Raw genomic sequence first — 16,785 nt, 5'->3', positions numbered from 1 at the left:
GATTTGTGTTGTCCTTATGGCATGACTTCAGCACAGGCCTTCCTAAACTCACTAATGAATGAAGATATCCATCCAAATAGTTCCTGAGAGTCTAGGTCTTGCGGCTCTCCAAATTTTATCTGTAAATTTGAAAGAGAAGAATATTTAACATTAGTATATCCAAGTAATTTAAACCATGTCCAGAATCTTAATGAAATTAAAAGAGCAAAAGAAAAGTTAAATACTTTCTTCATTAATAATAATAATAATAATTAGAAAACTTAGAGCTGGCTAAAGCTCCAGCAAGCTGAGATCCAAAACGTCCCAAGTGAAAGTGGCCCCAGGAGTTGTCACTGAACTACCTCAGTAACCGGGGTTTCTGTATAACCCAGTCTCTCTGGCTGGACTATAGATCTCCAGCTGAAGAGGAGAAAAATCAGTAAATCATGAAGCTTCCTGGCTCTGCAGTTTGTTACATGAATCCATTCATAAAAGAAAATATGTACATTAGGGAAATGGTTTATATTCCATGGTGGGCATGGTAGCAGCATGTTCAAGCCAGAAAGTTTTCCTTTTCTGCCATTTTGCTTTGCAAACAAACAAAAATACTCATAGGGAAGCAAACATTTTTGGTAGAAAAAGTAGTTTATCAAAGAGCCACCTTTCCTTGTTCTCTTCTTTCCTTCACCTGAAAACAGTGAACAGATGGAAAGTTTTTGAAAACGACATGAACAATATCAGCATCCTGTCTGTTCCACTATAAAATAAGAGGTGAAAGGCAATCATACTACAAAGTTCAGTACCAGGAGAGGGATTCCTGCATTAATTAAAATCACTTCCACATAGGTTATCCAGTTCTAGGATAGGAAAGGATTTTTGGTATTAAATCTGTTGCTAAAGTTTAATTCAAGAGGTTTGTCATCATTTTCAAAGATTCCTCCTTAATGGGACCAATTTGTTAAAGAATGTAACTCTGCCTGCAATGGCTTTGTAATTGAGCAGAGCAAATCTAGAGCACATGCTCCAAAGGCTTCATCAAAAAGTTTAAAAAAGCATCTTGTGTTGCTACAGGTTCTTATCTTGGCTGTAATCGAGAGCTACTCTGTAATTGGGGATACAGCTCTCCCAAGGCTGAACAGCAATGTAGTGGTATTTCAGTATTTCAGATTGCAACTGAAATATATGGTAAGTTTTGGACTGGTATCTGTCATTAGCTAAAAATGTTCACCTGGACATCATCTAACATGTTCTTAGGAGCAAATCCTCTGCCTGGAAATCAGAAACACAGTAAAAGAAACCACTCACATATAATCTAGTCACAAAAACTTTAACATTAACCAGTGACACCAGACTAATAGTTTTGCCTGTTGTGTTCCTAATTGCACCTCCTGGGTGCTCCAAGCCCTTGATCTTTGGCACGCCTCGCCACTCACCCATGGTGTACCATCAGTTAAACAGTAATGAGAGAGGAATTTCCTGGAGCTAGTGACCATCTGTGAGAAGTTGATAGCCCACAGCTATACCACAGGCAGTTGTCCCCAATTTATTGTTCATTCCATAGAAGTGTCACATGCCAAGGTCATTATTGATTTTATAAGCAGAATATAAAATCATAAAGGTAGGCCTGTGGATTTTTGTTTTATGTGCAACATGATTTCCATGGCTACCTACAACACATTTCCAGATCAGATATTCCCCCCGGTAAGCTGGACTATTCCTTCCTAGTGCTGTTGAGATGATAGCCTGGTCTTTGATCACCCATCCTATTTTATATTTGCTTTACATTTTTGCTGCTTTATAAATATGCAAAAAGATCTGCCTAGCAATAACATTATTCAGAAGAAAAAAATCCATTCTAAGTGAGAGAAATGTATGAAATGCCTAACTTTAGCGAATAAGGGAGAACGGGAGGGGGGGCAAAAAGCAGCTGGGTTAAAACTTGAGGAAACTTCCAGCTACACTGAAAATGAAATCCTCTTCAGATGCAAATAAGAGTCTCAGATGAGAGTTTCCAATACAAGAAAGGAAAGCAAAGGGCCTCACGCATATATCTTTAGCACAGCATCGCACATGTAATGCCTCCTGGCTGAAATGTACACAGCTGGAGAGAAACAATGTCTGTGCAGAAGGAATATGATGGAGTAGGCACATGCAGGAGGGCACATCCAGCACTCATTGGACATGACACAGCTCTGCAAGCAGGACCGGCCACACGACGCTAACTCCTTCTGAAGATGACTTTTAGGTAAAATGGGTTAAATTCTTCCATACCCCATGCAAGAAGTGTTCCCCCAAAGGTTTTACAGCACAAATCTCCCCACTTTTAAATTTGGTGAATACTTTTCAACAATTTCCACTCATGTAACTCAGTTGTTAATTTCTCATTTACACTATTTTTTCCACCTTTTTTTCGTCTTGCTTTATCCCAGTCCTTCAACATTTTTTGAAGGCTTGGGACAGCATTCTTCATCTATGTGCTACCATACAAATTTGGCTTGTTACCCTACACTGAGGCATTTTTCCAATTTGTGAAAGGCTGCAAGAGACACAAAGAAATCCTTGCACATTGTTACAATATTACTTTTAGTAAAACATTACTAATTACATGTTCTTGGTCAAACATCTCGCTGATCTTCAATGTCTGTTCAGATAGGTCCCCAAAGGTCTTCCTGGCTGCGTCTTCTGTGTAACATTTGCCTATCATAAAACTTCTCGACTTCTAATCCCTTCCCCTCATAAAAAAGGAAGGCGGGGGGGGGAAACGCACACAAAAAAAAAAAAAAACCAACACCAAAAAACCCACAAACCAACACTACCACTTAAAGCTGTGTCCTAATTCCAGGACCAGGAAGTTATTTCAGTTTCAGAGTTTAGCAGTGCACTTCAGCAAATCTGTCGCTTTCCTTAAAACCTCCTAGTATGACTGTTCTGCCGGAGAATACCGTTACCATGGCAGAGACCTCCTGAATTTCTATCATGCTCCAAGAACATTGTACTAAACGAGGAATCTACATGCTATGTTGTTAAAAATTGCAGCATGGAGCTTTTATCATTCCTTCTGGTGTGACCCTTTGACCCAAAAAAAACATTTTCTAGTGTATTGGACCTAGATGGGTTGTTTCTGTTCAGAGGAAAAAATGATTGAGAAAATTAGGTGCTTCTCCAGTGCAAGTGTGGGTGAATATAATAGGAACAAACAAGAACAGACAGTTTCTTTATCAGAGATCTTCTGCCCGTGGAGCTTCCTTTCTGCTCTGCTCATTTTTAGATCTGTGCTACTACTAACATCTCTATCCCTGTCTCTCTCACATTCGAGTAACAGTAGCTAAATCAATGCCCTGGACTATAAGCTTGTCATTAGAAAAAAAACCTCAGCCCAAGTAACAGAAGATTTGCAGCTGCCTACCAGCCACAGACACGTTTGCTGATAGGAACCAGAAAAGCATGTTGTTTTCCATAACATGTTGTCTCTAATATGTTAAAAACATTCAACAGTTAAACTCATTAAATTTATAAAGTTAGTGAGCATCTACTTTTCTTTTTGATACTTGGGCCGTAGACCCTCTAAAAAAATGGGCTATAAGTCCTCAAAAAAAATAAAAGCCAGATTTTCATTCAAAATATTCCACCACTATTAGATTTTTTTTTTTTTTCCAGTTTCTGTGGACAGTATAACTATAAAGCATGCAGAAGTATGGGAACTTCTTGCACTTCTTTCTTCCCTTTTCCCTTTTTTTTTTTTTTAAAGAAATGTAGATGTCTTTTCAATGCATTTTAATATGCTATGTACCAGTATGTTGCTATAAAGCTTCTTCATTTCATCACATCTTTTTGACAGCTGGGATAGATCCCCTTCATACTTCTGAATTAAATCCTGTAATAAAAGAAAACTTCTTAATTTGGTATAGGAGCATAATATTAAAGCAGAGATTAAACAGCAGTGAAAATAAGATAATTCAAGTCAAAATTTTCATGTCACAAAAATTTCATATCTCACAAAAGATAAGCATACATCAAGTGCACACATTTCCTTGCAAGTATTAAGATATCGAAGACAAAAAAAAGAAACATCCATGTTAGAGAATTTTTTACTGTATCATCCAATGACACTACCTAAATCTATTAAAATTGACAGAACTAGATAAGCATCATAAAGTCCTAATTTCCACCCACATTGGGCATAGTCTAGCCTTTTTGCATATGAAGTAAACACTCCCAGTTGCTCGTTCTTAAGGAGTCAGAAACAAGGCCTTAGAAACTTAACTTTTGAAACAAAATTTCTCAATCACAGTTCCTTTGTAACGTATACATTTATATATATGTATATACATATACAAGACAACTTAATATGTATTGAAGAAGCATAGCATTGAGCTGTTCCAAGGGAGAAGGAAACGTATGGGTTTAGCAGATGCCGACACTACTCAGTGAAGCACAGCACGAAGACATCCAGGACAGCAGAGATGAACTTGTCCACATCACAGCAGTGGGGAACGCCCTCACTGGAAGTAGCCCCATTCATAACTAGCACAACAGTGCTCTTGAGAGTTAGTTAAGTTCTTTGCCCCTGAGCTAATAAGCCCTGTGTTTGGCTCTGCTGACTCCTGGACAGAACTGGGCTCCCTCCAGCCTGCTCAGCCGCCTCTCTATCGTGACCTCCAACCCATCTCATTCTGCCACTAGCATGGATAGAATCATCTTAGATCGACCTATACTCACAACATAGTTGGATGATGTTTCTCTATGCTATTTTCCCTTCTGTCCAAGGGCAGAGGAAGTTATTACAAATTCATATATGCTCTAAAATTGCTATTATTCCAAAGCGCTTATCGTGGGCAACAGTGGGGCTACCTGTTCCTCATCCACTCCAGCCCATTTGCCTGTGAAGCAAAAGCAGGAGATGCAGAAACTCTGAAAAGCCCTTCCCATGCTGCAGCTTATGGTAGGAGACACTATCAGAGGGGAATAAAAGGCCACTTTCCCTCAAATTCTCCTGACCCCCTTGCTACGGCAGGGCTCAGCAAAAAGTAAGCAAATTACTCATCTTTTACCTCCAGCCCGCAATACAGTTGTGATGTTACCTTTAGTTCTTTGCAGAACTGTGACTCCTGGGGTGTTGTCTTGATTGTCTTGGGTTTAATAAGCCGCCTGCATTGAATAACATTTTCCAATTCTTTTTTTAAAACTAACAAAAGAGAAAGAAAATGAGAAATTTCACTAGCGTGCAGTTGTGTCCAAAGGACTGCAAATGTCTAATTTAGGACACATGGAAAATTTAGGAGAATATGGGTCTATAATATGTTCATCTAGGAATATTAACTTTCTGTTTTCAAATTGAAATCCTAAAAGAGGCATGGGTCTTATGGAAAAAAGTAGTATGTGATCACTTCACAAGCAACTGCAGAATAATGAAGAGGTCGATAGTATGGTTATGCAGCAGCTGTAAATTTGACCTTTCCTAGCTTTGAGCATTGGGATTAGCAATGAAAATAACATTCTTCAAACCTACATTTTTGTGTAGAAAGTTCAGGGTTCCTTTAAAGATAAAAGAACAAAAATTCTACTCTATGTAACGGCAAAAAATCTTGTCAGTTGGCACTAAGCACTACCTCAGACTGCTACCGTGGGACCTCTCATGGTGTGAAATGGGGGGAGAAGAGGATACAGCCTTGGCTCCTGGGGCTCCGTCCTGAACTGACCCAGACTGCAGTCTAGCATCTTCCTCCCCTTGTGCTCATGCAATACTTGCAGCAGATGAGCCCCAGGATGTGCCTTGATCTACATGGTGAGAAAGGCTGGTTCTTCTTTCCCTCTCTACCCTGGAGAATGGGACTCAGAAGATAAGAGTGATCTACGCTGGGCCCATCAGGAATCCATGCGGGGAAGAGGCCAGTCAATCTCATCCGGTTCCCATAATTCACCTCCTTCGATAGCTCCCAACAGTTTCTGGTACCGTGTCTATTGTACCACTTTAACCATGACTTTCCAAAACTGTCTTTGAAATATTTAGTGATTTTGAATTGCTACCAACGTTGTCCCCAAAGAACACAAATGACTGAAGGTAAATAGTGTTATTTTTAGTTACATATGTCTCCTAAGAAGTTGATTGGAATTTAGCCTCAAGCTACATGCCTGGCTGACTCCCAAAGCTCAGCAGAATAGGTGCAAGGGTTTTCCAAACCGAAAGCTGAGAGCAACTATCATTCAGGTATGTTATCAAAGGCTGAAATAGGATATATTGGTCTGTAGTTACAGTCAACACCCATGCTACATTTTCAAAAGATAGATTTTTTATAAACTTTCAACACAATACAGGTGATTTTCATCCACTCATACACCTTCTCCATCAGCTCTCAAAGGGTTCAATCTAAAATCCATTGACTTCACTGGTCACCTTGTGATACTGTTCAATGGTAAGTTGTAAATGTCTCCCAAAGTCTGTCTTACATTTGAACAACCTTATTCTGTTTCCTCCTGTCAGCATCACTTAGTGTTGGACTCCTTTCTAGAGAATGACACCGGTTTGGTTCAAAGAAATTCTTGAACTTCAGGACTGAACTGTAGGAAGTTTTCTCCTGCTGCATTGCCTGCCCCCGGAGACTCCTCTACAGCCGTAACTTTGACAGAGCACTTGTATCACTTAACATTTGTAGTTTATGATAAGCTCTGTTTACCATGGGCAGTATATTTTTTTATATTTCTAAACCACCTGGACACACTTTAATTTTTTTTTTTTTAAATTCTTCACAGTAACGTGGCAGGTTAAGTAGCAACACTTCACCTCAATGTTTTGAACCTTTACCTCTCTTTACAAACTACAGAAGTGCAATGAAATCCTGTTCAAAATGACTGCACAACATATGAAAATCTTTCTCTGAATTTAGAAAGCACATTTACATACCATCAACTTCAGCACTGAGGCCCTTCATGGAAGCTGGAAAGGAAGAGAGAGAGAAAAAAGTGCTAATAGGTATCATTCATATTGTGAGTCTCCACAAAAGTTGAAGGACTTCATTTTTTTTATTTGTTGATTTTTCCACCCCCCCTCCCTCCTCTTACCATCAGGAACAGCTTCAAATTCTGTCAACTCCTGAGAAAATTTAGTCAAATCAGGCTCATGTAAGAAGATCTGTTCCACAAGGGCGTGAAGCAAGGTGAACGTCCTCTCCTTACCCCGCAACAGAGGTAACTGCAAGTAGAATAGAGCAATAATTGACAGACTGAGCTATTATACATTAAAAAAAAAAAAAAAAAGAAACAGCAGGGATGTTGATAGCTCCCAGGTAAATTTGACAAGAATAGAAAACACAATGAAATTAAACTTCTCCTTTTCAATCTGCCATTTCACAGACATTCTTGATTAAGATCAGCTTTACACTTTCATATCCGTTGACCTTCCTTGTTCTTTTGTGTCTTCTTATTCACAGGGGTCTTTTTTAACTTAAGGTATCCTAATTGATTGCAACTGATTTTGGACCTCCAAACAGAGTCATTATTCCTTTCCACTTAAAAGCAGTGTGCTGTGTTCACGAAGATAGTAAAGTTCCTTAATTGAATCTGGGAAGATGCTCTGTGGCAGAAAATGATTTTGTAGGCATTTTTCATTATGATAGATGTGGTATTATGGCCACTATATATAAAAAAAAAAGAATACAAGTTGTGTCTCGGAATTGTCACTGGAGTTATAAATCACTCACTCATATATTAAAGTCTTCAGATGGGAAAGATGCCTTACAAAACCAAAATAAAAGTTCTTCTCTCTTCCATTCACAGATCAGGCATAATCTTACAATAGTGTTAAAGGTATAAAACAGCTTACTTTTTAGGCTAAGAGTATGATGCTCTGCCACTGTTGGGTGCGGCAGGGGAAAAAACCCCTGCGCTCGGTAGCAGCATTTTGTGGTGGCAAAATCTGATGAAGAGAGGAAAGTTTCCTTAAAACTAATAGGAAACTCAGCCTAATGTCACACAAGTGGTATGTCAATGAAGAGACAATTAAAGAACTAAGAGCTAGACGATGCTTCTTGTAGAGCAGATCTCTATCAGGAAAGAGTAAAGATCACAACTGCCACCTTCGTCCCCTAGTCAATCATCCAGCAGCGCAATGATGGGGGGATTAAAACTATTGCAGGCAAATTTCACTCCCTTGGAATTTATTAATTTATTTACATTCTAATTTTGAAGTTTTACCTTAAAATGGCATTGTACCACTTGTTGCAAAAGACCTTTGCATTGGAGTAAAATGAAGTTTCCAGTGCCATAAAAGTGCCACTACCACGGAAGAAATGCCATAGTTACAGCCTGTGACCACAGTGAAATGAAGAGGATCCATACAAAAGTGCTCTGCACAAAACTGCAAAATATAGTTTATCTAAACTTGCATCGAAACAGGGGCCTGCAGCTCAGATGTCTCTTCTAGCCAGGGGATCTTAATATCAGGGCAGTCAGCATTTTGATGTTCTACCTCATTAGAAACACAGTGTGTTCAACACCCTAATGCCCCCATCTAGCCAGCGCTGCTGTCTAAAGTGGGGAAATGCATCTTGTTATAACACACATTAAAGAATACATTGTTAAACAGGATTTTGTTTCTAGTGTAACCAAGAGCAGATGTTAAAATGTTAGCTACTCGTTAAAAATGATTGCCTTTCTCCACATTCAGGGCAAAACTGAATATTAATGGCTAACGTACCTTAAAATATGATGATTTTAATGACAAAAAAAATATTTACTCACTTTGGTCAAAGACGACAATCTAAATCCTTTAGCCTTCTCTTTTCCAGCCTTTTCGTTTAAATGGTTCCCAATGGCTAAAATGTACTCCAAGACAGCAACAAATTTCTGGCTGGATTGCAGCTGCTTACTCGCCCGGATTTTCTGGGTTATTAGCTGAAATACACAAATCTTCCTTCAGTTCAAATTGAAAATGTGAGTAAATCAATGGTGCCTATACCTTCCCTTTGCCAAAAGCCTCACCGTCCCCACCTGAAGCAAGTCACACCTTAGCAGATGGATATCTTCCTGTCCAACTTCCCTGTGGGAACAGGCCAGGGGTTTTCAAGAAGGACCAGTTAAGTGTCTCCCACTAAGATAAAGCTGGTGTTGGCACAGTTACCCTGCCCCTGATGGAGGTCACATCCTTTCTGGCTGCCAAACCAGCCCTGCCAAAACAACTTCAACCTCATCTCTTAAAAATGCTTCTGAAGAAAAAGTATGCTGTTGAATGCACCAGATTGCACCAAATGTCAGGCATCAGGGGAAGCAGATAGCCTGAAGCACAGTATAAGGTTCTCCGTCCTTCACCTCCCTCCCTTCTATTTATACCAGCTGAAGACTGTTATCTTATCAAAATTCTTAGCACAGTTTCCCCACAAGGAAGAATAATAATTTCCTGTAATCAAACTCAGTATCAATTTCTGTTTTCCCAGAGAAGCCACCTCCCTTCCAGGGCTATATACATAAGAGGTGGTTTTGGTTTAAATTAGGAAATGTATATCTTTTTAGCACCACACCTCTCTTCATCAGTCACCAAGACACAAATTAAAAACTGGGAAAGGATGAAACAGGCGGGAGAGCCGAAAGCCATTGTTAAAACATTTATAGCACATCTCAGGGCCAGAGGGTGCTGAAAGCCAATATTCATATTGTCCCATAGAATTTTAGATGTATATTCTATGGTTTACAGACGTGTGTTAGCGTGCATAAGAGAATACTTAGGCAACTAATCAGCTCTTCAATGAACATTAAATATATGTCAAAGCAAAGAGTATATATAATAGCTTCCAAATATTCAAATATTTGGTTTCAGTGGAGGACAGCAAAAGTATAGCATTGTACCAGGCAGGGTCAGAAATCTGTGCATCTCCCCAGTGTTTTCCATCTGTTCCTCTTCTGGATTTTGTTCACTGTTACTATGGTTTTAATCACAGCCAGACAAAGGATAACAACTTGGACCTGCAGAACTTTCAAATTGTTTTCATTCCCATGCAGAATGAGAGCAAAACCTTTGAAACATTTTCATAGAAACAGGATCGTGTTGAAATACTTCGTTTTGAATCAAAGCAAATACAAACCCTGGCAGGTAAGGCAGTAGTTTGGAACAGGAAGATCCAGTCCATGAGACTGGAACACTGTTTATTTGCATCCCCCCACCCCTAGGTCATCCTGAAAAAGGCAGAGAGAGACTTGAACTCTGGTTTGCAACATTTCAATTCAGTGCTGTAATCCCTAGGGTGAACAGCTTCCTTCAGTCTTCTGAAAATAGTAAATGTCTATGAGATGCTGGTCAAATAAACTTGCTCTAAGTATTATGACTTTAGATTGATTCTTTCAGCTTGTGAGGCAAGAACCTCCCCACAAAAGGAATTTAATTTTAATGGTGAAATTCACTGCTGTCTTATCACTGGCCAAAAAAGAGGAAAGTTTAACAACATCAAATAAAAATTTGAAAATCCTTTCCTGTTCTTTCCTCCCTCCTTTGTGGAAGTCTGTTCCACTGCCAGGCCCATCAGCAGCTGCTTCTTGAACCTTAGTGGAATAAGGATGATATTAAATGCACGTACATGTATATACATGCATAGCATAGCCCTCATTTGTCTCCTCTTTTTTTTTTTTCTTTTTTTTTCCTGTGTTTTGTTTTGAACCAGTACTCTGGAATACCATCGTTAACAAAACACAATAAAATGAATTGGATTCCCAAAAGCATTCCAAATGCAGCAGCCAATAGCGCCACTGTATTTCAAATGTAGCCTGTCTCTAACAGTTTCATGTCATTCACAATTCCTTGGCTATCAAAGCCATGACCTATAGAGATTTTATGAAATTTTTTAAACTTTTTGCTTGTTACTTTTGAACAGTGCCATGAAATGGTTTTTGTTTTTGTTTTATACACTAGGCTGCCTGGTTTATTACACTATGAATTGCTCACATTATGGACTGTGAGATATTTTGCTATTAAAAAAAAAAAAGGGGGGAAAAAACCAAAACCAGACTTCCCCAACTACGCAGCTTTGAAATCTGCATTGAGGCCACTTGGCCCTCTACTATCTAACTGCTAGATTTTTATTACAAACACACTATTAAGGAGTCATATTACTTACAGGCTCCAAATCTCTCATGCTCACAGGGAGCTCACGTATGGTAAGCAGGAGATCCAACCTCTGGCCTAAGTGGGGGATTTTACACATCTGCATAAATTGAACAGAAAAGGAATCAAAACCCATGTTTATACCAAAACATGCACATATCTTTCATAATTTATTGAGTAATTCATCTGCACCTTAGTTTTCCTAATTTCTGTGCTCATTTATTAATTTTATTCTAGGCCTTAAGTCTGTAGATACACTATTGCACATACCTGAATATGCATTATTTGCATATGTAAATTCAAGAAGACACCATATGCTCGTAGGGTCAGACATTATTAAAATCAATGACACTCATTTCTTGTGAACAAGAATGGTTAAATGCATACAATTTTATGCTTATAGATTTTGGAAATCTAGCTCAGAATAAATCAGCTCCTACTTTGGAGGAAGGGGACGGCGTGTGACTTGGAGGCACAAAGGGATCCATACAGTTCTCTTCGTAATATCTAGCTGTCTCAACTCTTTATCAGATAAATCCTCTTATACTGATTCTGGCTGAGATTGTAAAGTTCCAAACAACAGCTTCTTGTAGTGGTTTTATCTAGAAGAGAGAGTCCCAGAAATAGCAGGTGGTGTCTTTTAACGCTGTACCTTCTTACCTGTAACATAAACTGATCAACCACATGCAGCTCTGAAGGAGAGCCCTTGAATGACTGGTACCTTTCTGCATCTTTTGGTGTTGGCATGTATCTGTAAAACAGTAAATGAGAATTAGATGTCCTCTTCCTCTTCATTCTATATTGTTATAACATAAAACAATCATTCCATTCCATGCATTGGAATTTCTTACTGTTTAGCGTGTTTTACATATTGCATATTTATTCTTTAACCATTGGAACTTTATAGACATTTGACCTTAACTATGCGACGGAAAGCAAAAATGATCTGCAGATACATCTGCATATCTGGAAATGCTTATATATACATAAGGCTTGAAAATAAGTGTCAGTTGTGTTCACCTGCAGACTACAGACAATTTGCAGTGGCATGGGCAATTTGGGAAAAGGTAAAACCACACGACAGAGGAGTTAAGACCATCATTTCCAAAGAGGTTCATTAATGCTATGCTTGATACATACATGCCTTATTTTCATTGATTAGGTGAAGATACCTGACAACCTTTCCAAAGCACCTAGAAACAATATACACTTTTTGAGCAGTTATGGCCATGCTGGCTCAGCTTGTCTCCAGCAATAACTTCTTTGAAAAATTAGCACAAAAGCAGAGCAGACTCATGCTATGGTGTGATTAACCAGTGGGCCCCATGAAACAAGAGTGGGAAATGGCATCTCTGTCTTTCTAATCACTGCTTCACATCCAAGATCCATTTCTCATTTTTGTCATGGTAGCACTTAATACGGACTCACAACTTAGTTTCTTCTGCATAAGGATTACAGAATATTCTCCCACAGTACTCCAGAGCTGCAGATTTTTAGAAAACTGATGTCTTTAAACATGCCTCTACTTGGAAAAATAAACACACCACCACAGTTCCCCTCCTTTGGAGATCTTCCTGTCTGTCTGACTGATACACTATGGGAATTCATAGCGTATCATAAGAAAAATGAAATCGATGTTATAGCTATAAGAGTGTTAAGAATCTTAAATAATATTCAGGTCTATCTTCTCTTCTTTCTCTGCAAACAACCTACTAAATTTGTAGCAAGCGTGATTAAACATTCATGGGGATAGATATACATTTTCATTAAAAGTAAGGAAATGTATTCAAAGATGGAAAAAATAAAGCAAGGGTTTTAGCATGTTAAATATAGGACAAACAGTAAGTTTTTTTTTTTTTTTACTGTTGTCAATAATTTAATGACATTTCAATTGAATAATTGCTGGGTTTTGAATTATTAAATCTATATTAAAGCAGATTACAAAATATTCCATTCATCACCATTCACCATGAAGAAAAAAAAAAAATTCTCATTGAAAAATAACAGTTATCTGTTGGCAAATGAAAGGGTTTTTTATTTATCATTAAAAATAGTTTGACTTATTAAGCAAATTCAAAGAACTTTTTTTTTTAAAGCTGACAGCAAATATCTTCATTTAATCAGAAGTCTGATATCCCATCAAATCGTTTTAATGTATTATGTATATGAAATTAAACTAGCAGATTATCTAAAAGGTTTAAAGCTTAAAGCATTAAACAATGGAAGCCATGGAAAAGGAAGCACAAGAATATGTGAATGCATTCCATAAATATCTTTTTACATGAATGCAACTCTAATGGAATTTGTGCAATGAAAAATCTCCCACTGTTCTGAAATATTAAGTTTATAGAGACAAAGAGTGCTTTGCTATTGATTTTAAGACATCAGGATAAAGAATCATTCAGAGAACTACGGAAAGGTTTCCACATCAAAATAAGTTCTGAAGTTTCTAATAATATTCCACCACCTCCACTAACCTTCACTGGATACATGAGCAGAACATTTTGCTCACTGGTCACAGTCTTGAAAATGTAATCTTGGTTTGGGCTTTAAATATTCTCCATTCTACAATAGTAGAATTTAGACTTCCTGCTCAGGCTAAGACAGTATGACAGGTATAATTTGCACAGAGAGGAATTTTCCAGCCCCTAACTATCCTGTTTAAACTCCTGTCATAACCACAGGTTTTCAATTAACTAGAGGCCACAGTTTGCAATGGTAAAATGTTCCACCATGGCACCTAAATCAAGTGGAAAGGTCTTCAGAAGTGTCCTCCTACTTGTATCATGCCAAGTCCATTATAGTGCATTGTACAAGAGAAACTTCTGAGCACTGATGTTTCAAGATAAGCATCTGCATCCCATCTACTTCAGTAAAACTTTTAAAACTGTTGGGGTGGAAAAAATTAGCTTCTTTTCACTATAAGATTTGTACATGCATTCCTAGATTTTGGTAATAAATAAGCATCCCAGGACAGAACCCTTTATCCTATATAGCATATAGCAATACAGCATGCAATCTCTCTTACACATTCCGTTGCTAGAAAAATTTCCTCAGCGTTATTGCTGTCAAAGGAAGACTCTGAAATCTTCAATGAAAAAATAAAATCTTTCAAGCTTCATTGCCATCATTATTATTATTATTATTGTCTGATGGCAAAGAGCCCAGATGCTATAAATCAGTGATCTCAGTGGTGTTACACCAATTTCAACAGCGTGGAGATCCTGGACTGAATCTGCAGTGCTGTATTAGGGCTTGAACAACAGAGCTTTTTTCAGTGTTTTCCTTCAAACTGAGGTGTGAGCAAAGGCTGTCCTCGTAAACGGGGCTGGCCGAACACGAAGCACTCTGCTGTGCAGCAGGACTGGAGGAATTTCCTTCAGAACTTCTGCCAGCTCCAACCATTTGTTTCTCCAGAGACAGCCACACGTGTAACTGGAGAGTGCTCGTGATGTCCAAGACATTTCACTGCGGTTATCTCCTGACCAATTCCATCACTGCAATTAGAAACTGTGTACTGCAGTAAGATCCTTCTTTTTTGAATGAAGCCTTTAAGGTCAGCTTTTGAAAGGCAATGGAGCTCCATTACCTTCAGTGGGGCTATACACCTTTCACCAGCTCATAATCTGTTGTGCACCAGTGTGGGGTATAACTGGTAAAGCACTGCGGCAGCATGAAAACTTCCTCCAGAACACTGGCACATATAAAACATTTAAATATTCAATGTCTTGTCCACATCCCTTCATACTTCAAGCAAGTTCTGTACAAGCCATCTCACAGAATGACATTAATTCCGTATGTTACATGTCTGTTCTTCCTGTTCACATCACTTTCTAAGTACAGAAATTATTCTGCAGATTTTAAAATTACTGTTGACGCACTGATTAGGATCAGGATTTTAAGGCCAAAATTAAACTCATTCCACCAGAAGTAGAAACATCCGTTATTTACTTCCTCACTTTCTTTGCCAGTGTCATCTTTTTCCAAGCTCGCTTTAGCAAAACACTCAAATTTTTTCTCATTTTAAAGCAAGAAACTGTTTCACATCAAGTTTTCATATGAATGTGTTTAATAAAATGGCCCAAGTATCACATGCGGACTGGGATATATAATGGGTACTACTCTAGGATGCCACTTCTTTCCTTTCTTTCTATGTCAAACTATTCAAAGAGATACAATCCAGTTCCTACAAATTTCACATGCCAATAGTTTGCTTCCACTCCTGAAATCTATTTTTCTCAACATAGGAATTCAATTTTTTTAAAGATACAGAAATTTGCATTCTGCTTTAAACCCACAAATCTCTGCCACTCAGAAATACTGATATTGTCAATAGCCCATCATCCCATGAAGCTCCTTTAACACTTGTCTGCTTTCCTCTTCTCCAAATAAATTTTAAATCTTTCATTTCTGATCCCACAATAGACGGTAAGGCTGTAGTAAGAGATGTTTTAAAGTTTTGTCATCAAGTTACACCTGCTCACTGCCACAACTTACTCTTTTACTAACTCTGCTCCTTGTAACTAGTTCACAAAATCATGTCAGATTTGCTGTCATTTCTTGCAATCCCCTTTCCTACACAACATGGGGAAAAGTGATATTTTGGGGGAGTACTCTAAAATCTCAGTTGCAAGGACTGAGATTTCTGAGTGCAACCCTAATATTCTATTCAGATTCAGGATAGATCCAATGTCTCAGTAGCATCTTCCCTGAACTTCGCATTATTTGCAGAAGACTATGCCTTCTCCAAAAAGTAACATATTATAAGCAAACAATTGAACCCCAAAGATTACCTTCTTAGTGCTGTAATCTGCTCATCTGTAAGTCCACCACTTTCTTCATGTATAATATATAGTTTTTCTTTCAGCTCACTTGGTTTTATATGGAAACTTTTAAGGAAAATGTCTGGAGGAAAATGATTCTTAGATTACTTGGGAGAAAATGCTCAAGGGAAGGAAAATCACCAAAACATTTCATATTTACTTTCCAGATTTAAAAAAAAAAAAAAAAAAAACACGCAACCAGAAAAAAACAAAACACTTAGTAGCTGCTAATGCTAAGGCAAAAACTCAGTCTTCATATTTTCTTTAAACATACATAGCAGTAGTCAAGCAAAAATATATTTCTGTCAGAACGTAGCCAATGCTTAAGACAGAGCTATCAAGATACTGTTATCGGAAGGTACTCAAGTCCTTGCTCGTATATATTTCTCTTGTACTCAGCTCAACAGTCAAAATAATTTTTTTCCAGATACAATACAACATATTGGCATATTATAATATTTTGAAGGTTAAAGAAATTAAATTTTCCATTTGTTTTGGTTTTATTTGTTTGCTTTGTTTAATTTCTTCCAGGGTTCAAAAGAAGGTAGTTAGAGTCCATGCAAGAAAAATTACTCCCAAAATGAAGGCAACCTGGGAAACAGAAGTGCTCACTTCTTCCACACTGCCTGATATTCTAAAATCTGATTAAGGGTTTTTGTAATGTTTAAGACTTCCGTGCTGACATGGGGCTGGCTCATAATATGCATTATAATAAGAAAATGGAAATGTCTTTTCCCCAAACAGGTGAAGAACCATTTGTAAGGCTATTGCTCCCAAAAAGACTACTTTGTCTTGCCAGTTATTCTTTAATTACTGTCTGTCTCCGTCATCGTTACTAAAGGATGAAGGTAAAAAAGGAAGCACAAGGAAGTGAACAGAGGGCATCAGCAGAGAAAG

General features: G+C 38.0%; 1 protein-coding gene across 1 annotated transcript in view; it reads right to left on the bottom strand.

Annotated features, from left to right (window-relative positions):
• The window catches only part of LOC104073049 (delphilin-like), a 47,243-nt gene that overhangs the window by 5,768 nt on the left and 24,690 nt on the right, over positions 1 to 16,785 (bottom strand). The window contains exons 9-17 of the mRNA XM_009572702.1: positions 15,859 to 15,970; positions 11,726 to 11,816; positions 11,079 to 11,165; positions 8,716 to 8,868; positions 7,039 to 7,168; positions 6,881 to 6,913; positions 5,061 to 5,164; positions 3,770 to 3,853; positions 53 to 119 (exon numbers count right to left, since the gene is read on the bottom strand). Of these exons, the coding sequence (XP_009570997.1) occupies positions 53 to 119; positions 3,770 to 3,853; positions 5,061 to 5,164; positions 6,881 to 6,913; positions 7,039 to 7,168; positions 8,716 to 8,868; positions 11,079 to 11,165; positions 11,726 to 11,816; positions 15,859 to 15,970 (861 nt within the window). The remainder of the gene's footprint in view (positions 1 to 52; positions 120 to 3,769; positions 3,854 to 5,060; positions 5,165 to 6,880; positions 6,914 to 7,038; positions 7,169 to 8,715; positions 8,869 to 11,078; positions 11,166 to 11,725; positions 11,817 to 15,858; positions 15,971 to 16,785) is intronic.

The sequence above is a fragment of the Fulmarus glacialis genome, unplaced genomic scaffold (assembly GCF_000690835.1).
Source record: "Fulmarus glacialis isolate BGI_N327 unplaced genomic scaffold, ASM69083v1 scaffold35112, whole genome shotgun sequence".
NCBI lineage: Eukaryota > Metazoa > Chordata > Aves > Procellariiformes > Procellariidae > Fulmarus > Fulmarus glacialis.
The sequence above is the reverse complement of the archived record's forward strand: the minus strand, read 5'-3'. Positions and strand labels throughout refer to the sequence as shown.